Source organism: Grampus griseus, assembly GCF_964374135.1.
Source record: "Grampus griseus genome assembly, chromosome: 4".
Classification (NCBI taxonomy): Eukaryota; Metazoa; Chordata; class Mammalia; order Artiodactyla; family Delphinidae; genus Grampus; species Grampus griseus.
In genome coordinates, this window is record NC_138997.1 from 70,051,806 (window position 1) to 70,074,868 (window position 23,063).

At 42.7% G+C, this 23,063-nt stretch overlaps 1 protein-coding gene across 3 annotated transcripts in view; it reads left to right on the forward strand.

The window, feature by feature from the left end:
* Positions 1–13,162, forward strand: part of KDR (kinase insert domain receptor) — a 44,526-nt gene extending 31,364 nt beyond the window's left edge. Inside the window, exons 23-30 of one of the 3 annotated variants that reach the window (XM_082653973.1) lie at positions 904–1,026; positions 1,179–1,290; positions 1,906–2,005; positions 2,413–2,518; positions 3,728–3,879; positions 8,921–9,020; positions 9,522–9,607; positions 11,339–13,162. In XM_082653973.1, coding sequence (XP_082510099.1) covers positions 904–1,026; positions 1,179–1,290; positions 1,906–2,005; positions 2,413–2,518; positions 3,728–3,879; positions 8,921–9,020; positions 9,522–9,607; positions 11,339–11,561 — 1,002 coding nt within the window. In that variant the 3' untranslated portion in view covers positions 11,562–13,162. Of the gene's footprint in view, positions 1–903; positions 1,027–1,178; positions 1,291–1,905; positions 2,006–2,412; positions 2,519–3,727; positions 3,880–8,920; positions 9,021–9,521; positions 10,026–11,102 lie in introns of those variants that run through there. The other 2 variants (XM_082653974.1, XM_082653975.1) reach the window with 2 other exon arrangements.
* The last annotated feature ends 9,901 nt before the right edge of the window (positions 13,163–23,063 follow it).

Here is a 23,063-nt window from a genome sequence, read left to right on the forward strand (position 1 = left end):
CCTGTGTCGTACAATACATCCTTGTGCCTCGTTCAGAGGAAAGTGCTCTACAGATGTGAGGTGTAAGGGGTCCGTAATGCCTGGCTCACACATCACTCCTCCACTGACATAAGAATTCTCATCTAAGCCTTTCATTCATTTCTCAATGTTCCCTGAGACTCTTGTTCTCTTATAAATCTATCAGGTGGAGTTAAAGCTGCTTAGGGTAGGAAGTTACATGAAGGTAGGGGGATGCAGAGAAGAGAGAAACTGAGGAACAGAAAAGAATAGAAGGAAAGCCAAGGAGAATTCGCTTTTCCTTTATCGTGTACCAGAGAATCCCCTTGACTAGTGAGAGGCTGAGAGTGCTTTCACAGACCTCCACGATAAGCCAGTGCTTTGAAAACAGGGTGAGCCCCACTGGGAATTGTTTCTCAGAGCTTGTCCAGTTTCGGTTACGTATGGAATAGAGAAACCAACAAAGGGCACCAAACCAAGGAGAGCCCCTTGTTTCTGATTTCCGTGCATTCATTCAAAATAAACCCCATTCTAGGGCCTCCTTAGGATAACACGTTTTAACCGTATATGGTGCCAGGCAAAAGGGATGTGTGGATGTGACCAGAAACACATTCTTAATTGTGTCCAAGAGAAGTCTATTTATGACTCCATCAGCATGCTATAACATAACTATTTAATTCCAGAGTCTGGGGCTGTTTATGGAATAAGCAGATGTGTGCCTCAATGAAACTTACAGACTTTTTTCCAGAAGAGTTGATAAAAGATGTTTAACCCAGTGCTTGTTAATCAGTTGGTTTTCTGATGTGGGTTTTTTTTTTTTTTCTTTTTTTTTTAAAGCATGAGGTCACAACAGATGTGGAAGAGATCAGTTATGTTGAGTCCTAATGCACACGATTCTTTTTGCAGTGTATCCACAGGGACCTGGCAGCGAGAAACATCCTCTTGTCGGAGAAGAATGTGGTTAAAATCTGTGACTTTGGCTTGGCCCGGGATATTTATAAAGACCCAGATTATGTCAGAAAAGGAGATGTAAGTTTCAGAGATGCACCCAGTGATCTGTTAAGTTGCAGAATTCAAACTCCTCTCAGCAAGCCTCAGGACCTGTGTCCAGGGACAATGGAAGCTTTTCCTTCAGATATTTGATAAGTAGGGTTCTCATTCCTTGTCTTCTACCCCTGTAGGCTCGCCTCCCTTTGAAATGGATGGCCCCGGAAACAATTTTTGACAGAGTGTACACAATTCAGAGTGACGTGTGGTCTTTTGGTGTCCTGCTCTGGGAAATATTTTCCTTAGGTAAGTCCCTTCTCTTTGTCTCTCCATCCATACTCCAAATAAAATAATAGAAGTCAGTGACCCCAGTGCGCCTTTCCCTCTCCTGTATTCCACCTTTATCGGATGAAACTTACTTGGAAGCTTTGGGTTGTAAAACCTAAAAAAGCAAAGAAAGAAAGAAAGGAACAAAAGATATATATGTGAAGAAGGTGTTGAAGAATCAGGCTCAGGGCTTTCTGCAAGAGAAAATCAAATCAATAAGGCACCATTCCTCAGGACGGGAATAAAGAGGCTGACGTAGAGTGGACTTGATGACACGGGGAGGGGGAAGGGTGAGCTGGGACGAAGTGAGAGAGTGGCATGCACATATATACACTACCAAATGTAAAATAGATAGCTAGTGGGAAGCAGCCGCACAGCACAGGGAGATCAGCTTGGTGCTTTGTGACCACCTAGAGGGATGGGATAGGGAGGGTGGGCGGGAGGTGCAAGAGGGAGGAGATAAGGAAACATATGTATATGTATAGCTGATTCACTTTGTGATACAGCAGAAACTAACACAACATTGTAAAGCAATTATACTCCAATAAAGATGTTAAAAAGAAATAATAATGCCCCATTCCTGTTTTATTCTAGGTGCTTCTCCATATCCTGGAGTAAAGATTGATGAGGAATTTTGTAGGAGATTGAAAGAAGGAACTAGAATGAGAGCTCCTGATTATACCACACCCGAAATGTAAGACTTTACAAGTATTTCTCTATCCTCCTTTGCTCACAAAAATTCTCCCTGCCTAGAAGACTTTCCATTATAGGTACCTCCTTCATGGGCCAGTTTGTGTCTTACTTCTCCCTTGAGGTCCTCCTTGATAATCTTAAGCACAGAGTCATCCTTCTTGAAATGACAGCACTTTATCTATGCCAACCAGTCAGTTTGTACTAGATGTTGATTTATGATGTTTCCTTTTCGATACACACTTGATGCTCCAAGCGTAGGGTTCTGTGTTTTACGTAGTTTCGTATCCCTCTTTAGCATCTTGGCTCATGGTGGACTCTTTATAAATATTTACTCATTCAAGTGCTTATTGTCAGCATCAGATCAGGAGGAAAGAGGCGGTTAATGACATCAGTGTTTTGCTTCTCTAGGTACCAGACCATGCTTGACTGCTGGCATGGGGAGCCCAATCAGAGACCCACGTTTTCAGAGCTGGTGGAACATTTGGGAAATCTGTTACAAGCGAATGCTCAGCAGGTTTGTGACCTCCATCCAAGAAGCTTCTACAGAGAGTACTTAGGTGTCCAGGGCTCGTCTGCTGCCTAGACCTTCTCATGGCCACCATACTGTCCTCTCAGCCACTGAATCCAAGGAGCCATATTCTTCCAGATCTGAGCAGTAATGCTTTTCTAAAAGTCATAATTACCTTTTTGACAGATGAGATCCTAATTCATAACCTGGGAGCTGATCACTTTTATTTTTACTGATGTATATTGTGGTGTCTTCAGAGGCAGTAAAAAAGCAAACAAACAACAAAAAACAAAAGTAAAAAAGCAAACAAACAACAAACAAAACTAAAAAACAAAAACAACCCAAAACCTAGTTGATCAAGTGAATATCAACAGTGGACAGAATTTCAAGGAATTTTAAATACATTCTTCAAGCAAAAACACATCCGAACCCTGCAAAATTGATGGGGTTTTTTTCCCTCTGTAAAATCCCAGGCCCTCATAACTTCCATTGGAGGATTTTAGACTTGTAGCCTTTACTGTTAGAAAGTTACTTAATCTCCAGTCAACACCTCTTACTACAGTGAATGGAAGTCAACTTCCTCCTGCTTTTCTTTTGAACAGGTGGGGGACAATGGGTCAAATCTATTTTTATCCGATAAACCTTCCAAACATTTAGAGGTATCAAATTGCCCTTTATTGCTGTATCAAATTGCCCTTTATTTCTTTCTCTTGATGAAATAATGTTAAGTTCTGCAACCTTTTCTCAGTAGACCCATTTTCCTGAACATTTACTGCTTTTCTTTAGACTGTCATCAGTTTTTCCATTGCCTTGAAGCATAGACACTAAAATTGGATGACATGCCCTTTAAAGGACCCAGCTCGTGTAGATAGGACTATGTGAAGAAACGATTTCTCAGCTCTGTGGAGCTCTGCCTGTTCTGTTGTTCCATCTGTAACCACAACCCGTTTTGTCTTCATTGTAGCCATAGTGCTCTGTGGTCCCCTTACTCATCTTGTTTTTTGTTAGATCCTTTAATATACTTTCATCGACACATCGCTTTTGAGTGCCCTTTTGTTTTTGACAAGCCATTTTTAAAGTTGTCTTAAAGTTTTACATTCAGATATGAAAACCACATTCCCCATAAACAAGAAGCCCCAGTGGCCTTTGTTTTTCATAGAAAGGCTCTTGAAGGACTGAAGCCATAACAATAGCACTCTGTGTTTATTGTTTCAGGATGGCAAAGACTACATTGTTCTTCCCATATCAGAGACTTTGAGCATGGAAGAGGATTCGGGACTCTCTCTGCCTACCTCACCTGTTTCCTGTATGGAGGAAGAGGAAGTGTGTGACCCCAAATTCCATTATGACAACACAGCAGGAATCAGGTACGGTCTAAGGTCAACATCCCCTGGGGGAGGGAGCTTCAAGGTCATCTTAGGGAAGGGGATGGAGGAAGGACATCATATAAAGTTGCTGCATTTCACTTGCACATTCACCCTTTGCCCTGAGAGGTCCTCCTTGAAGAGCGCCTGGGTAGGTGAGTCTCTTTCCATCTGTGGTCCACATTGCTGCCTAAGCTCTTCATTTCAGAATTCTAAGCCCTGCAGCTGCAAATAGCTGGAATGCCACAGTTTGTTAATCTCCAGAAAAAGAGACCACTTTTACAAAGACATCTGTATTTAAATTATCCCCATGTACTCTTTTATGAACGTGAGTTATACGGCTTAGGGAAGGTTCAGGAAGGAAGAGTTCTATGCATTTATGAAAACAGACCTTTGCCTCTCTGGCTGGGATACAGCGTGCCATGGGGATGTGTCCTGAGTTTGACTGGGCAGCACAACGTCAGAAGCCCATCCCAAGTCTGATTTTCAGCATTTTATTTGCATAATGGGACTTCTGGGCTTATTTAAAACACATGCACGGCCGTATTTTCCTGATTTGTAGAGGAGTCCTAAAGGCAGCTTTCTTTTTGTTCCCTCCCAGCACCTGTGCTTAAGGAAAGAGTTGGTATGGTTTGTACAATATGACATTAAAATTGCCTTTTACTAAGCCTGTGACTACTTCACTTTGCTTTGTCTTGGGTGTTTTCCTCCTGTAACCAGACCCCTGGCGGCATGAGCCCAGGCTGCCCCCCTTGAGTGTGCTGTGGCCGCAGGGGGGACCACGGAGTGCTAGCCTTTGGCCGGGTTGCCAGATGGCAGGTGGGGAGTCACGCAGGACAGTTTGCCCCTTGGACTCGCACAGGGAGGGCAGCAGGAACGCTGCCGTGGGAGAGAAGAAAGCTCAGAGTGGGAAGAAGCCAACTCGTAAGCTGTCCATTCCATTTGTGTCAAGAACTTTCAGCATTTTTCAAAGAACTTTTTCTTACCAGATTTTGCCAAAGTTAGGCAAGGTAGATACTATTATCTTTTGATGTAGATGTTGAACGTGAGTGTCAGAGCAGTTACCTGGGGAGAATACAATATTGTGGTTAAAGATCCAGAGTTTAGAGTCACGTGGAACTGGGTTGGATTCCCAAGTCTGCCCTTCGCAGCTGTGACCTGGGGCAAATTTTCACCGTGACCCAGGCAAGGACACTGGTGTTGTACAAAAATGATGACTTTGAGAATTACATGGTATCATGAGTTTCTAAGTGCCTGGCACCTAGAGAACACTCAATAAACGATAGCAATTAAGTGAGCTGCTTAAAATCACATGGGATGAATCCAGTTCCTCTGATATCTGACTCAGGGCTGTTTTCTCCCATACCAAGGAGGGGGCCTCAAAGAGAAAGAGGAATGAAATGAAAACCTGTAGTTGCACCCCAACGTTTAAAAAGTCCTTGTTCAAGTTCAGCTGGCCTTCTGGTGTGGTAATTATTCCCGAAACACTGTTGCCTTCTGTGTTATCAGAAAGCCATCTGATGGTGAGCTGTGTTCCTTGGGTTCTTCCGTGACCAGGTGGGGCGAGGACCCAAGCCGGCAGCCTCTTGGCTTACTCAGGCGCTTTGCGTGTGGTGCCGAGAGTCAATGAAGTCACATATGTGTAATGGAAGTGCCAAATGCGATGCTGGATCTGAAACAGGGCTGCCAACATGTATCCCCAGAGGCGTGGACAAATGTGACACCACACTCCCAACACGGGCCTGGCTCCTGTTTTCTGTCTGTGATTTTTGAATTGGTCTTTCCAGTCCAGTTTCCCTTTTATCCAGCTGTAATTTGAAAACTAAAATGGAAATTGGAATCTTTTGTCTGCATCTCCACTCGACCCCCCCCGCCCCACCTTTTTGCCTTTACTAAAACTAAGGCACCACGCTCACATTTTAATCGTCTGGGTTAAAGGAGAGGCAGAATCGAGGCATCTGCACACAGCACATTTCAGTTGGATGCTCTCTTGTGTTCTGCTTCCCTGGGGAAGAGGAAGTGAGGCTGGGGTGCCTCTCAAGGAACTTGTGCCCTTATCTTCCATGTTGCCAGTCAAGGAGAAGAGCCAAGGAGTCTTTCTCACTTGCTTCTTCATAATTTTCTATTTCATTGCATTATGAATAGAGCTGGACAGAGACATCCCCGTGGGAGCCAACCTCCTGATTTTTTGCCCCTTTAAACTATTTTTAAAATATTTGTTCAGCATTTATTTAGAGAAGAGGCTGAGAGATATGTGGGGGAGGGGTGAGGAGGAAGGACCACTAGTGTCTAGACTTAGGTTTGTCTCTAATTTCCCCTGTGGATCAGCTCTGGCCCCAAGTCTGCATGCTTCCTGCAAGAAAACACATCTTAATTGGACTCATCGTTCTTGGAGGACAGTTTGGGGACCATCTGCGGTTGCTCCACCAATTCCCCTGGGAGTTTCGTCTCCCACTCCAAGCAGCTTATCAAAGATTTCTTTTCAATTCTCTCCCAGGGAAAGGTTCTGGCACATAGCTTTTTTTTTTTTCATTTTCGTTAATTGCTAGCAATGATTTAAATGCTCCTTGTAGATTGATACCTGGGACAGCCTGCTGGCTAGATTTTCCTGAATTTGGCTCTGATGTTAGACTGCTTGAAATGAAACTGTCCTTTCTGCACCTTTTGTCTATCTTTTTTTTTTTAACATCTTTATTGGAGTATAATTGCTTTACAGTGGTGTGTTCGTTTCTGCCGTATAACAAAGTGAATCAGCTGTACATGTACATATATCCCCATATCCCCTCCCTCTTGCATCTCCATCCCTCCCACCCTCCCTATCCCCCCTCCCCCACCCCCCACCCCTGCCCCACCGCATGGTCAGTGCACACATGGGAGAGAGCAGGGCTGTGTGCATACTGGGTGCCCAGTAAAGCCTTGGACAATCTTTACTTCACTACTGTCTTCTTCCTTCTCCTTCCTAGTGCTTTTCCAAGGGCGTCAATGTGGAATAAGGTAAAAACAAACAGAAACAACCCTGCATGGGCTCTAGAAACCTAAGTTTGAGCCCCAGTTCTAGCTGTTTCCTCCCTAAGCTTCCTCATTTCCAAATAGGAAATAATGAAAACCTATTTTGTAGTTTTGTGAAGAGCAGATGCAGTGATGTCCATGAAAATGCCTTGTCAACTGTGAAGGGCTGAGCCATGTTTATCATTATTGGGCTCAGCAAGCAAGGAGCTGGCCTTTCTAAGGCAGCTGCATTACAGCCCAAATACCTCTGGAATCTGTCCACAGACCATGTGGGCATCACCTTTCTTTAGTCAGGCTGCTCTTCTTTCTCCTAGATAATTGGAACAGCCTCCCGATTGGCCTCATGGCCTCTGGTCTTACCCTCCTCAACCCAGAGTCATCTTTCTAAAGGGCGTATCTGACTTTGTCAATCTCATGCTTAGAATCCTTCAGTGACTGCTCATTGCCCTCAAGATAATAATCCAGATATTCCAGTTATGTGATTCTGGACAAGTTCCTTAACCTTTCCGTGTCTTAGTTCCTCATCTGAAGTTGGGATAATGATACCCACCTAGAGAGGTACCATTTGTGGAGAAGCCGTGAGACAGTGGTTGAGGAGCATTTAGCACAGAGCCTGGCACGTGGGAGAGTCTCAGTAAAGGATTCCGGAATGAGTGAATGCATGAATGAATGACTATGGTACCAGTAATTTTTGGTAACCACCACTTTTAGGGACTGGACTTAGGAGAAGTAGGCTTTTCTCTCTCCTTTATGTCATGTCCTCTCTCCTGTGGAGTTTCCTGAGTAAGGACGTCATTGGTGAACCCCATTCTCTCTTCTTTGTAAGAGGAGGAACCAGCCTCCTGGGGCAGGGGACGGAGATTTAGTTTCCATTATCCTTCTTTGTCCAAATGAGTCCTCTCTTCACTTGATCACAGAAAACACACAGAATATGTAATATATCCAGAAGGCCGTCTAAAGTGGGAAGTATGCTGGGATAAGAGTGAAGAGTGAATTTGCTGTCCCTTCCCATGAAAAGGACTTTCCTTCTCTCCACTTGGTCTGGTTTTAACAGAAAATCAGACTCACCCAAAGTCACATAGTAGGGAAGGAACACCCTTAGGGAACAGGTGATGTGTTGTAGTGATGTGACAAGTCCTATCCTTTGGACTCCTGAAAGAAACGTGTACCCTTTGGAATTCAAAGGAGGAAAACAAGCTTTGGTTGATGGTGCATCATTCTTTCTAAGACCCCCTTATCAACCACCAGTGATCACCTCATTCATCCTCCAGGTATCTTTGTGAGTGAGGAAAGGAAAGCTCTTGCCAGTACATTTTAAAGATGGAGCAATAGGGGCACAGAAATATATTTGTGACTTTCCCAAGTCTGTGTAGTTCGTGGTAGATTTTGAAATAGATAGAATACCTTGTGACTCTCGAACCACACCCCCAACTCTGTGGGCTAACAATAGGAGACTCAGCCCACCTGCCCCTGTACCCATTACACCTCTATTACATGTAGAAGAAGATTGTCTCCAGACCTTGCTGGGTTCAGCATCCTTTACTGGAGCCGGGTGAGATTCAGTGAGATCTGCAGGTGTTTCCTCTGCCCATCTTTCATTGACTGGTTGTTCTGTGGGCCTTGTCTAGAAAACTTGCTTAGGAGATGGCCAGAAAGATGTGAAACACTCAGTAATATGCCGAGAGCTCAGTGGAGGAATCACAGGCAATCAGGAGGCCAAGCAGAAGGCAGCTGACCACTGAGTCTGCTGTTGTTGTCTTCAGTCCAGCCCTGGACCTCAGAAGTACGATTCAAAGGAAAAGGGGCTCATCTATGCCCCCTCAGTTATATTATACTTTTAAATGGGCTTTCACAGGAAATTAAGCCTTCAGTGTGTGCTAGCAGAGAAAGATTTTTGTTTTGTTTTTCTTTTTCCAAAGGATGTTTGAAGGTCGCTATTAAACTTGCGGTTGAAAGATAATGAACTTAGGTATCACTTGTGGAATCTGCAGCCAAATATACCACCACTAAAACATAAATATTTGTTCTTTTGCAGTCAGTATCTGCAGAACAGTAAGCGAAAGAGCCGGCCTGTCAGTGTAAAAACATTTGAAGATATCCCGTTGGAAGAACCAGAAGTAAAAGTAATCCCAGATGTAAGCACATCTTTTAAAAATAGTCTTAGAAATAATACCAAAGGTGAAACATTAGCTAGATAAATATTAACCTAAGCATTAGAGACTTGAAGCCTCATTATAAGGCTGTCCTTGAGGGTATGTGTGATGGGGTCATTACAGCAATGGAACTTATTGGGCCCCCTTGGTTTCTCCATAAGCAAAGCCCCCGGTCTAAGGTTCAAGACAATCCAGCTTCATGCCCAATTCCCCTCAAGCGAACATAGCATCATTGTGAAAGAGGGATAGAAACGGGTCTCCTCGGCTTCTTCTTCCTAAATTTCTCTCTTCTTCCAGGCCTGCATCTATTTCTTGGAAGCAGTTACTTCCTTTTATAGCCTGCACGGTTTCTGGCTATGATACCTTTACCTGCCTCTGCAGAACGTGGGAATGTTGTCCGATAGATGGGTTAGGAAATCAGTTTAATTAAGTAATTGTTCAGTGTACACCATCAACTGTGCCATCTCATTGTCTCTTAAAAAGGACAACCAGACGGACAGTGGTATGGTTCTTGCATCCGAAGAGCTGAAAACCTTGGAAGACAGAAGCAAATTAGCCCCATCTTTTAGGTAAGGCTCAGCCGAAATAGAAGGACAAATTTCAACAGGAACTTTTGGAAGGAACCTAGGACTTAGAGTGTAGGTGCAGAGTTTTCCCTTTTTGTGTCTTCGTGGGTTGGGCAAATTTGCATCAACCTAACTAATAAAGAATGGAAACAAATCAAACTAATTACCTGGCAAGTCTAAAAAAGAATCTGAACTAAGAGGATTTGGTCAGTTTTCATGAGAGTTTATGAATACTAGGGGATTTTTGAGCATATTTACTATGGTCAGTGGTTTGTGTGGTACTGGCTAAGTAAAAAAGAGGTCATTGGATGTGATCCTTAAAACTGTGGAGATAGTTAAAATCTTTGTGCACTCTACTCTGAAGAATTTTCAAACTTGAACAGCAACGGGTACACCTGTCTTTATGAAATATAATGTATAAAGAAGCCATTATCTATTTGCTTAAGATACTTAAATATTTTTGGCTGAATTATTAAGTACTTAATTGTGGGAAAAACGCTGAATTTGGTTTTGAATATTTCTTCCATGTGATTCTGTAGGAATTCGTAGCTGTTTTGAGTAGATACACCTGCTTTTAACTTAACAAATAAATAAGATTCTGTATTTATAAGAATATTGGGATTCAGAGTAGTTATTTATTTGCTAGCAGGTTCACTCTAGGTGAGAATAGAGAAGACTTTGATCTACTTATAATCGAACTGTTGGATGAAATGGGACCACTCTTGGTACCGAGTGATGGTCATGTAAAACAAACAAACCCATTAAAATGTGCCATTGTGCCATTTCATTGTCTGCCATAGGCCCAGGATGAGAGACTGTGAGAGCCGATCATATGTTTCATTCACTGATTCAAATATATTTGTTCAGCAATGAATAGGTACCATGCCATTGTCTGAGACACTAAGCTCATTTTACTGAGGTTGGATTGAAAGAAAAAATGGATATCTAGTCATTTGAAATAACTTTTAAACCATATATGAACACGGAGTTAATCAAATCCTTTTTTTGCAGTTTTTAACATGAATAGCTTGGTAAAACACCTACTAAGGGGGCAAAAAAACCCACACTTCAGAATGGCTTAAGCTCCACACAGCCTACACCAAGCTACAGAAAGCCTTTTTAAGCTTTTTTTCTAAGCTTGGACATGATTACCGTCTGTCACGATTCCACCGTCCTTCCAAAGAATGTGGTTTTGATGAGTAAAAAGCACTTTTTGACATGTCTGGCTTGATTACACACACACGCTTCGACTTACTAAAGTTGAAAGTTGCACAAGAACTTTATTAACACCACCCACGGGCCTTGTAATCCCTTACTTGACAGTGTGGTGCAAGCACTAGTGGACTTTCAGAGCATCCCAGTTTCGCTCCACATCCTGAAAGAGTCCCTTTGGCTCCTATCCTTGTATACAAACTTGTCAATCTGCAAGGCCATAAAAAGGTTCCACTGGTTGGAGCCTTCACATAACTCAGGAGAACTGCCTTTTATCTCATCTCAGGCTTGAAAGACTTGGACCTGAATAAGACGACTTATCTGAAACTCCAGATTCACGCGAGTACCTGAAAATAGACATTGTCTGAGTGAGGCTGCTATGTTGATGAACAAGGGGGAGGGAGAGGGACTGGTGTCTCCAGGAAGATGCCAGCCCACACGGGGTTGGGAACGGGGTTAGGATAAGATGCAAAAGAACCCCCTTCTCTCTGCCGACTCATTTGGTTGCCATCTCTTCTGCAGTGGAATGATGCCCAGCAAAAGCAAGGAGTCTGTGGCATCTGAAGGCTCAAACCAGACGAGCGGCTACCAGTCGGGGTATCACTCCGATGACACAGACACCACTGTGTACTCCAGCGAGGAGGCGGAACTTTTAAAGCTGGTAGAGATTGGACCACAAGCTGGCAGTGCAGCTCAGATTCTCCAGCCTGATACTGGGATCACACTGAGCTCCCCTCCTGTTTAAAAGGGGGCACCCACGTCGCCCAGTCCTAGAAATCACATGAGAGGTGCTGCTCAGATTTTCAAGTGTTGTTCTTTCCACCACCAGAAAGTAGCCACATTTGATTTTCATTTCAAAAGCAAGGACCTTGGACTGCAGGGAGGCAGTCCTCTAGGCATTTCCTGAGAAGATGCTTGTGACCCAAGAATGTGTTTGTGTCTTCTCCCGGTGTTGACCTTATTCTTTTTAAAATTCATTTAAAAAGTATGTCTGATGCCCCCTAATGTGGGTCACCCCAGGGGTTACAGCAAAAGAAGTTCAAGAAATGGCTTCATCCTCCAAGAAGTAGCAGTACCGGGGGAGCTGACACCTGTAAAACTAGAAGATAAACCAGGCAATGGAAGTGCTTTAGGTGTTGAAGATGGGAAAGACCTTTAGGACTGAGTCCATCTAAGAAGCTTTGTTTAGGAGATGGGTCCTGAGCCAAGTCTTATGTGTGGGGAATGGATTGATGGAAAGGAAGATGCTGGCTTGCTTTGAGGATGCACTGGAGCCTGCACATGCATTGCGTTGGCTCCGGTGGAGGTGGACATAGGGTCTGTTAGGAAACGTAAAGGCTTCATACGACGTGACTGGTTTTAGAAGGTTGCGTGCTCTTCCCATTTGGGCTAAATGAGAGTTCCTTGTGCTGTTTCCGACTCCTAATGAGAGTTCCTTCCGGACTCTTACGTGTCTCCTGGCCAAGCCCCAGGAAGGAAATGATGCAGCTCTGGCTCCTTGTCTCCCAGGCTGATCCTTTATTCAGGACACCACAAAGAAAGGACACTCAGCCTCTCTGTTGCGTCGAAGATTTCTGACTATGTAAACCAGCTTCTGGTTTCTTCTGGATGAATACCGACATGTCTGTCCTGATGTGATACGTCTGAGCCTGAATGCAGTAGATTCAACATCAAGCTGTGGTGTCAAAGCTTCAGGAAGAATATTACTCTCTTGTTCCTTCTCCCCTCTCCATGCCTTCCCCCTCCCTTCAGTATTTTCCTGACCTCCCAGCCAGTCAGTATTCTAGTAATTTGGCCTCTACACCCTAGTAAAAGCTGACCTGGTTTGTTCACTCTCTGAGTAATTATTAGCCAGATTTCAAAATTACTTTGTAGCCAAAGTTATAACAACTATTGTATTACTTAGACTTTTAACATGTAAAGCTCTTTCTACTGGTTTCTGCCCTTGTTCTTTCCTTTTTAAAAAAGAAAATGTATTTTTCGTTTGGTACCATAGTGTGAGATGCTGGGAACCATGACTATAAAACATGCTATGGCACATATATTTATAGTCTGTTTATGTAGAAACAAATGTAATATATTAAAACCTTATATTATATATAATGAACTTTGTACTATCACATTTTGTATCAGTATTATGTAGCATAACAAAGGTCATAAAGCTTTTAGCAATTGATGCCATTTTATTAAAAAAAAAAAGTGAAAAACTTGAAGTAATCCCTTTGCAAGGTTGCATCACTGTACCTATCATTTCTCTCACTTCTAGAATGGAGGAGGGGGAATCAGACATCATTTCCATATGGCTGTTTTTTATTTTCACTTGTTCCCTTATTCTTCTTATGAAGGATATCTTCATTAAATGTTTATATACTTTTTAAACCAATAAATGTATTCTTAGTAAAAAAAAAAATACAATGGTATAATACTATCACAGCTGTTTTGAGGGTAAATATTTCTGGCTTAAATGCTTCTCCCCCTCCTTCGTTACACAAATAATTCACACACACATGCACTCTTTTTAAATTCCAAGCACTTCTGAGATTCTTAAAACGTGGACTGAGAGATACCTGATAAATAGTCCAACAGTATTTGTGGCTCGCTAGTAACCCCTGTGCCTGTTAGAACAGCCAACCGTGAAAATCATGGGGCGAGAGATCCTGAGACAGGTGGCCAGACCTGGCAGTGCAGGGAAGCATGGAACGTATCTATAGTTTTCAATAATGCTTTACTCTATCCTTGCAGTGTCAGAACCTCAGATCCAACATTGCCATTTTAAATGGTTACTTTTGCCTGAATTCAGTGAGTGGAATTATCCAAAGATCATTGGCACCAAAGTGTGGTCCTACTCTTTCTTCATGGGATTTTTTTTTATACAAGATTTTGAAACGTTTATATAATCAAAAGATATGCCTATTATTTTTTTAACGTCTTCTAGGTTTTTTAATCATATTGATGAAGGTCTTCCCAATTCTAAAATAATGCAAAATCCTAAATTGCCTTCCTTCTTTTATTACATTTAAATCCATTTGGGATTTATTTTTGTATATGGAGTGAGGTAAGGACCTGGCTTTGTTTTCTTCAAGCGGCTGTCCATCATGGCAGCATTGTTTATTAAATATACCTCTTTTCCCCTGTGCTTGGGGAAATACACACTGTACCATTTTTCAAACCCTATCATCTCACTGAGATATTCTGCACAACTTTATGATGGAAAAGAGGGTGGCTCCGGGTGTGTGTGGTTCCTGGGCACTGCACTTACAGATTGGGCCATTGGCTGGAGTTAGTGGAGTAGGGTCTTCTGACAGATGTTAAACTGTAGGTCACGCCTGGTCTTGTCTTTCCCATTGTTACAGTGTTGTCCAGTAAATGAATGGCAGAAGAGTCTAGGTTATTCAAGATGGAGAAGACCTCATAGACAAATGGAATTTTCTTCATTTTAGGAAAAAGAGATTTTGTTTCTCGTAAGCGGCCCCTGGCACTGTTTCCAATGCCAGGAAATTGGATTCATTTGAAACTTCACACTTCATAAAGAAATGCTTTCAGCACCTCAGGCAGAATAATTAGGAGGTGAGGTTTGGCCCTCTCCTTCTTCTCTCTTCTGTTTTCCACACCCCTTGTTCTTAGCTCCTTTTCTCTCCTCATTTGCCCCTGTATTGAAGAGAACGTTGTAGCTTTTTAAAGTGCTTCTTGCACGGTCTTATTTTCAAGGCTTTCACTGAAGGTATTTGGTGTTTTAGGTGAGGCCAACTGTCTCCCCCTGGCTCCTGACCTCTCTCATTCTCTCCCTTGGCTTGCTTTGTTCTTCTCCCTCTTCTCAAACCCCTTTGTCCCTTCTCCTTCTGTTTCTCTCTTTCCACTAAACTTCCTCTCCTGTGAACCCTCCCCTCAGCAGCCTTTCTCCTCAACCACATCACAGGAGAGAGGAGAGTGGTGGGAAGTTTAAGTTCATTACCCCTGGACTAACTATTCCTATCAATGTCTGTCTCAATGAAAGAAGAAAAGTAAAAATCTCAAATCCACAACTTTGTAGTTAACCCATTTTCCTGTCTCCCCTAGTATGTCTTTCTTTCTACCTCTCACTCAGATATTCATCACCCACATGGTAAAATGTAGGCAAAGCCAGAAAGCTTAAGCCTTTCAGTGAGTAGCTCTTGATATAAATCTTCCCACATTTGTGTGCCCTTGTCCCTTAGGGATAGTAGGCATGTCATGTCCATGCTTTCAGGTAAGGAGTGAGCACAGATCAAAGGGGGTTCCAATCTGTTTTTATAAAATTGCATTTCTGCATGAGTCTCTCCCACGTAAGGGTTTAGACATAAGTGGAAATCTGGGCAGTCTTTGTGAAACCAATATTAAATCTGATTTTGGAGGGGGAAAGTTACAGAATGCTCCTAGGTAATAGAGGTTAAAAAGGTAAAATAAAGCCATTTGCTCTAGTTTTGATCAGAATGGAGAGAATTACAAGAATCTGGGAGGAGCAACTCAGAGAGAAATGTAAGTTGGCCTGAAGTTCTGGAGCTAAAGTGGTAGAACATACCAGGCTCAGCTGAGGTCTGACTCAGAGATAAGAGCTCTGAGTTAGGAAAAAAGTATTCTAAGGAAGACTATTGATAAGACAAGGATTGCAGTAAACTATGACAGATACGTGACGAGTGAATGTTAATGAGAAGACATCAAACTGTATCTTAGATTTTATTTTCTTTACAACACAGCATATGACCTTTATGTGACTTGATACCTGTAGAACAACATTACATTCAATAGTTTCACTCATAGCTTTTGGTTTAAAAATAAAAGAATGAAAACATATGGTTTGATTTTTTTACATTAGTCTCACCTTTTGTTTATTCCGAGTACTTTAGAACCTATGATCAGTGTACTTACCAGTAACTGGTGACAGCATACCCCCATACTATACTTTAATTGCTAGAAGCTCTCGACTTTTAGATACACTGGAATAGAAAAAGGGCAGGGAATAAGAAAGCGGTCCTTCGCTCCAGTTGTATTCCATTCTTTGCTCTCTGTCCTCTCCCTTCTTCAGGGAGTGACGTTTGTGGGGGGCAGAGAGTGTGGAATAAGTCCAGCAAAGTGGGTTGAGTTCTTCGGTGTGAAGGATACTCTCAGTGGCTGACTCTGATCCCGTGTGTACTTCACAGGATATGGGGTAAGAAATGACTCATCAAGAGCCCTCTGAACCATTGTTATGGGGAGAGGTTTCATGGGAGCCTGGTGCTTTGCATGGAATCTCTTTAAGCTGAAAGTCTTATCCTGATAAAGGGGATTGAAAACATTCCGTTCATTGCCACAGAGAGAACAGAAATGGAAATGAAAACCCAGACGCAAAGTAGAGAATTCAGGCTGGTGACATAGTGAGCAACAACATTCCACATTCATCCCCCAAGGTAACAAGAAAACTGGCAGACAGGAATCCTGCAGCACATAGTGGGGAAAAGCGAGGCCCTCCAGAGGAATCAGGTACCAAAGGTTCAGCCCTTAACACTAAACTTTAAGCAAGTCATATTTATTTGTTTGTTTATATTTAACTGTACTTTAAAAATGCTACATTGTGCCAGACACTCTTTTGAAAAGAGTTTATTAATATTAACTCATTGAATTAATCGGGACCCTAAAGCAAGATGTAGGCATCACACTGTAGATTGGGTGGCAATCTCCTCCTTTTATGTAGGAGACATAAAGGGATCCTCACTGATGGTTTCTACAAATGTTTGTTAGGCATTTACTATGTGCCAGGCACCTTAGCAGACAGTGGTCAAAACCGTTTTCTTGGCTGCTTGGGTTACAGGTTATCAGCAGAACCCTAGAGAGGAGGAACTCCCATCTTATTCCAGAACTCTCTACATATCCTTATGGTACCCCTTTAACAAATTGAGCGTAGTTCTAATTATTGGTCATTCTTCATTCAGTCATTTTTGAATAAAGATCTGAGTTCAAGAACCCTTCTAGGTATAGATTCCACGCTTACCCTGACTTCAGAGTCAGGATGCTCATGGGAAAAACCAGATAAGAAGCCTTCTGACAGAAGGCTGAGGAAAGGCTTTTCTTGGTCTGGTTCACCTCACCTTGAAGAATTTGCATTTCACTTGTAAAGCAAGAGGAGATTCTGTTAATGCACCCAGAAGAATTCCATGTTGGCAGGCATTTATGGCAACATAGAAGGAATATTTGTTTTGTCATAAGTAACATTGTTTGACCTTTATGCTACTGTTCTACATTTTAAACTTTTCCAGTGGATGAAAATCCAAAGTACGGAAAGAATAAATTCCACCATTGCCATTAGTTTTACTAGGAATTCTTCAGTAGGGATTGTTCTAAGTGTATAATGACTTCCCCTTGGGTATTTCAAAATATTGTCGAGTAGCATGCAACACTTCATGAATACATCTGTTTTACAAATCAAAGTGTACTCCTGTATAAACCACCTTGAGAATCTTTTAAGCAGCATATACTTGAAGTCAATAGAAACAGAATTTTCTTTTAGTTCAATCACCACGAATAGATCATGATCTATTGCTGTGCCTTTTCCCCCTGCTCCTGTCTAATATGGTTGGCAAATTGCCTTGAGGACCTGTCATGAAGAGAAAAAAAAGATCCTCATTCTTCCTTTATCAACCTCATTCATCAGTAAATTTCAGTGTTCTGCCCAGCTTTCATTCTTGTAGTCTTTTGCACTGCAGGAGAGCTTATTCCTTCTCTGACTGATGAACAAGACAAGGGGATGTCATGCCAGAAACTATTCCTGAGTCCAATCTTACAGAATTACTTAGTAATGTTCACTTTAAAAAGAAGTACCAATAAGTATTAATTTTGGATGACATATATATTAGAACAAGTTTAGTCATGGTAATAGAATTTTTAGATAGATATATATCATGGATTCAACTTTCATTATGTTTCTCTGTTTCATGGTGATAGACATTTCAAGTAGCTCTGCAGTCACTCAGACCTGAGTAGCCTGAAGGACAGAGAAATAACCTTGATTGTTGATCGGCTGCCATATGCCAGGCACTGAGCTATGAACTCCTCACATTTTACCTCATTAAATCCTTGTAACGGGCCCTCGTGTTAGGTGCTGTTATCACCAGGTTCCAAGTGAAGACTGGCAGTTAAAATTTGAAGCCCCGGTAAGCAAGGTTATGCCGGGATTGAATCCAGTCTACTTATACCTTGGGGACATGTTCCTATTTGGGATGGGAACCAGAATGGGATCCTCTCTCCTGATGGAAGGCAGTGAGCTGACTCATCTGATAAATCAACCAACCAAAAAAAAGATACATATGAAGGTGACCTGGTACCTTTAATTGTCTTAGTTAATATATGTTGGCTTAAATATTTCCATCTTTCAGGCAGCTTTATCTACAAGCTAAATCCACTTTGACTAAATGTAAAAGTTTAGTGTTACAATAAACATCTGATTTCCAGAGGGAAGAAAGTGTGTTACTTACTAGCTGTATGGTCTTGAGCAAGTTACTTAACCTCTTTGAGTCTTCTTTTCCTTAGCTGGATAAGAATTAAATGAGATACGTATGTAAAATAGCCACCATACTACCTGATAAGTGGAAAGTATTCAATAAAGGTAGCTATTTTCTTATGCTGCTGGGGATAGGGAAGTTAGGTTTATAGCTTGTTGAATGATAGTTCTCAAAGATTGTTGATTAACTTACCATTGACAAACCGGTTGGAGGTCTCCAATGGTACTTTCTGCTGTCCCTGGTTCCCTAGGTTTGAAGACTGGCATAAGGACTCAGCATGAAGAACAAATTGCTGGATGACAAGCGCCTGGGAAGATTGCAGTGTGATAGAGTCAGGATTCAGTAAAAGCTCACTGGTCAGTGACTCAAATAACTTAATTCAGTTTTTCTGCACAAATTTTGGGATGGGGCACCATGGCTTAGCAATAACTTTAAATTGGTTAACAAGTATCAGTTTGCCAAAAATCAGCTAGACAATGACCAATGTGCTAAAAATCAGTTTGTCAGATGACCGGTTTGCCCAATGATGAGCTCATCAAATTAAACTTGTCAATAAACACCAACTTTCAAGAATTATCTATAAAGTTTACAGCCATTTGTAGTGAAGATTTCTGTGAAGTTGTAATGGACTGGTTTTCACTCTGTCTTCAAAACAGAATTTTATGGGAAGTTCAATTCTTCAAAAGTTGATGGACATAGGCTTACATTTCCCATTAATACATTTAATCATTTTCAATGAGTCATTCAAACTCATCAATTTCAGCATAAAATTGTATTATATATTTGCCATTGATATATAAATTCTGTCAAGGGATCCAGACTAATCAAAATGATATGAAATGCTGACTTTTTCTTACTAACTGCTGCTGGAAGTGCAAGATGAAGTCTCATATGCCATTTGAGGCATTATTGAAATGACATTCAAAGCAATAAGAACTCAAAAGTGGCTGGAGCAATTCCATTATACTAAGAATGTTAGCTTCATCAAGACAAGAATTTCTGTCTATTTTGTTCACTACTTTATCTCTAGTGTCTAGAACAGTGTCTGGACAGTAGTAGGTACTCAATATCTGTGGAATGCAATGATAAAATCGGTCATTGGGTAAATAGACTTTTAGCCAATTGGCTCTCAGCAAATTGATTTTTGGCATTTTAGCTTGGTTTCCTAGGTACCAGCCAGAGCAAAAAAAAAAAAAACCTTAAGGGCTTTTGTTGACTACATGTTCAGGGTACGTTGGAGTTTCCAAAGAGGTGAAAGAAATTTTAAGTTGTGTAAATATGGGGAGATCAAGGGAGGGATTTGTCCACCCAGTCTCCTTGCTGATTAGACCAACTTGATTCTGACTCTCCATTCCTGGAACCACACTTAAGAGATAATTTGACAAGCTGTAGCACACCCACAGGAGGGTGACTGGGATGGTCTTACATACAGAATGGTTGGCAAACTGGAACTAGTTAGACTGGAGAAGGTTTAAGGGGTTATGCAAGGGCTGTCTTTTAATATATGAGGAAGCTTCCATGGAAAGTGCTCTTTCTTTTGTGTTGCCAAAGGGCAGTTAGACCAATGGATACAAACCATGAGAATGGCAGACCCTGGGTCATCTGATGCCCAATCACATGTTCTTTCCTTTGTGCCTCGCAGAGTCTCCCTTCCCTGGAGTAAGTAGAGATTGTTCTGTAAGGTTGTTGGAGAGGAGTTATAAGAGTTGAGGATCAGGGTACCAGTTGGCTCAGATAGCCTCCAAGTCCTGTTTCAGCCCAGAATATTAGAGACCAAGAAGCTGGGTGCTTGAGTAAGACAGACGGGTTTGGATCCTGACTCTACCATATACTAGCTGTGTGATCACGTACAAGTTACTGACCTCTCTGAGCCTCAGTTTCCTCATTCATGAAATGGAGATAACAACCGTACAGGGGTTGTCATAAGGGTTAAATAAAATAATGGATGTAAAGGGCTTAGGAGAGTGCCTGGCACATAAGTGCTCAATAAGTTCCTTACCTATTATTATGAATCAATGAAAAAGAATGTACTCTGTCTTCCTTTCTTTTTGCAAGAGGTGGTAATCAAGATTTCAGTCTCAAATTGTTAACGTAGACACTTCTAAGAGCTCACCAAGTTCTTCTGAGGGCAGGGAAGTTACTTTTTTGTTTTCAAAATAGCTGCTTCCACAGATGACGCCCGAATATATACACAACACTTTAGAGTTTGCCGTGGACTCCAGACTTCTGCTTTGTTCAGGGGCCTGGGTGGACTGGAGACAGGAAGAGGCTCTGAGACACAGTGGCCAAGGAGCCGGAGTGCAGGCCGGGTTCAGCAGGGAAGTGGCCCCGTGAGTCACAGGCTGGAAAACTCCAGCAGGGCCCCTCTGGCTTCTGGCTCCCGGCTCCTCACGCTGGGAGACATTTCCTGCTCTTTACACTTGGCGGCCCCGCCTCCCCCAGGAGTTCCTTAAGACTCGGTCTTTAACTAAATTGTTGTAACCCAGGGGAAGGAGTGTTTTCTGTGTCTGCCAAGGCAGGAATCTCCCAAGCTTTGCAATAATTGTGTATGAAGCAAGTTGTTTCTCCGGCTGGGGCCTACCTTGCCGTCCTGGCGAAAGGAAGGCGGTAGCGTTGACTGGTTCCCTCGGGGGTTGGAGGGGCTTAGCTAGCTTGTGAGTTAGAAAGCCAAGTGTTACTACCAAAAGATTCCTTCTACAGCACCCCTGGAAGGGCAAAAGCTTCGCTTTGACTTTGGATAAGGTGCTCAGTAATCCCCTGGGCTTTGCTCGCTCGAGCTCCACGTGGCATGAAGGTCAGCACAGGAAGCCCTGGTCACCGGGGCAGAGGAGCTGATGTGGGTCATCTGGGCCCCAGCTTGGCCTTTGACAGGTTTATGGAGGACAGAAGGCAGGGAGGAAGCTCCTCCCTTGGCTTTGGCCTCCCAGCTGGTTCAGGTTGGGACTCTGTTCAAGGCCCCTCTTTGGGCCTGCAGACTGATTAGGCCCCAGACCCTCCTGGGGTCATTTGGAAACAGTCCAGGCCCTCTAACATATGGCCCTGATAAGGATCTCCCTCTCCGAGATAAGGAGCTGTTTAAGGGAATCCGAGGAAGCCCGGGGTTTGTTTCCATAACGCTGCACAATGTAAAGTGTAATCCCTACACAGATGCAATTAGCTGTTAAGCATATTAAGTCACGAGGAAGGGGTGCTCTGCTGGCTCATAAATTACTGTGAGTCCGCCCCAGGGGGACCGAGGGCAGGTATCTTTTCCTGCCAGATCATTAGAATGGTGACCGATGATGGGTCAGGAGGCTGAACTTTCTGCAGCTTCGGCAACCACGAGCCTCCTGAGGAGGAAGGACCCCAGGGAGCCGCGGCCACGAAGGACCATTTGTTTCCCTAATATTGGGAGGGCTATAGAGTCACCTCTGAGGGAGGCTTTGAAGTCCTGTCAAGGCTCAGCGTGGCAGCCAGCTGGCTCGGCGTTTCCCGCTAACTCAGGGTTTGGCACTACAGCGCTAGGTTGCCAGGTGAGCTTGGTGAAGGTTGAGTGCCCCTCCAGAATGGTCAGCTGGATGCCTGGCAAGGCCATTAAAACTGCATCTGTCAGAAGGAAGGAGACTGTAAGTCTCATTTCTGGGCAAATAGCTACTAAACGGCCCTTACCTTGTGTACCAACGGCACCTCCTCCTAACTTCCATTGATTTCATAGAAGTAATAATAACAACAACAGTAATCATCGATAAATTAAGAACTTAAGTCTGTGCTAGGCAGGGTACTAAGCAGTTATAAATATAGTTCTCATAACAACCCTCTGAGCTAGGTGCTAATGTTATCACCAATTTACAGATGAGGAAACTGAAGTTTAGGCAGGGTAACCTATTTGTGCAAAATGGTACAGTTAGTAAGAAATAGTGGATCCAGATTTTAATCCCAGAAGCTGATTCAAGCACTGAAACTCAAAGTCAATATTTTAGGACCTGTTAGAAACCTCTCTCCACTAGGCTTGTGGAGAAATGTGCCATTCCTCAGACTCCAACTGGTATCAAGACCAACCCAAAATAAGATGTATTAGAAAAATATGTTGGTGGCGCCCGTAACAATACTATCTTCTCTATCCCCTCTCTTTATCAGCCTGATTTAGCCTGACCTTCAGAAACTCATATGGGGCTTTTCTGTCATAGTTAACTTCATGTTGTTTGGGAACTTTTTGAGATGGTGTAAGAACAAAGCAATCGGTGAAAACGCTTGTAATTACGTCTTTGAGTGTCTTCCAATTTTATGGAGACAGGGTTTTTCAGGAGAATAACCAACAGTTGGGGTGGGATGCTGAGGAAATCAAGTTAAGATTCTGGATTTCTAAGCAGAATCTAGGAAAGTCTCTTTTCCTTTGAATTGGCCAGCTAGCACTCCAACTGTCAGGCTCTCTGGAGTTTGTGTGCCCGGGCAGGATAAGATGCTCAAGGCTGGGTGGGTGGCAGACTACATGTTTTCAAGGTGACATTCTCTTTCTCTTCTGGTCTCCTCTATGCAGCTTCCAATCAGAAATATGTGAACACTGACAATGTCTGATCTGAGAATCCAATGAGCATTCTCTGCCACGGCAGATTGTGATGTGACTGCTTAATGATGTCACTGCTCTCTTTAAGATGCTGGCTGCACCTTCCACCCACTGACTTGTGAGGGGAGATTCCTAGAGACCGACTCACTCTAAGTGGAAGCTTTGTTGATTTCTCTTAAGGGACAAGAGGGTCTCCTACCAGGCACTTTATTGA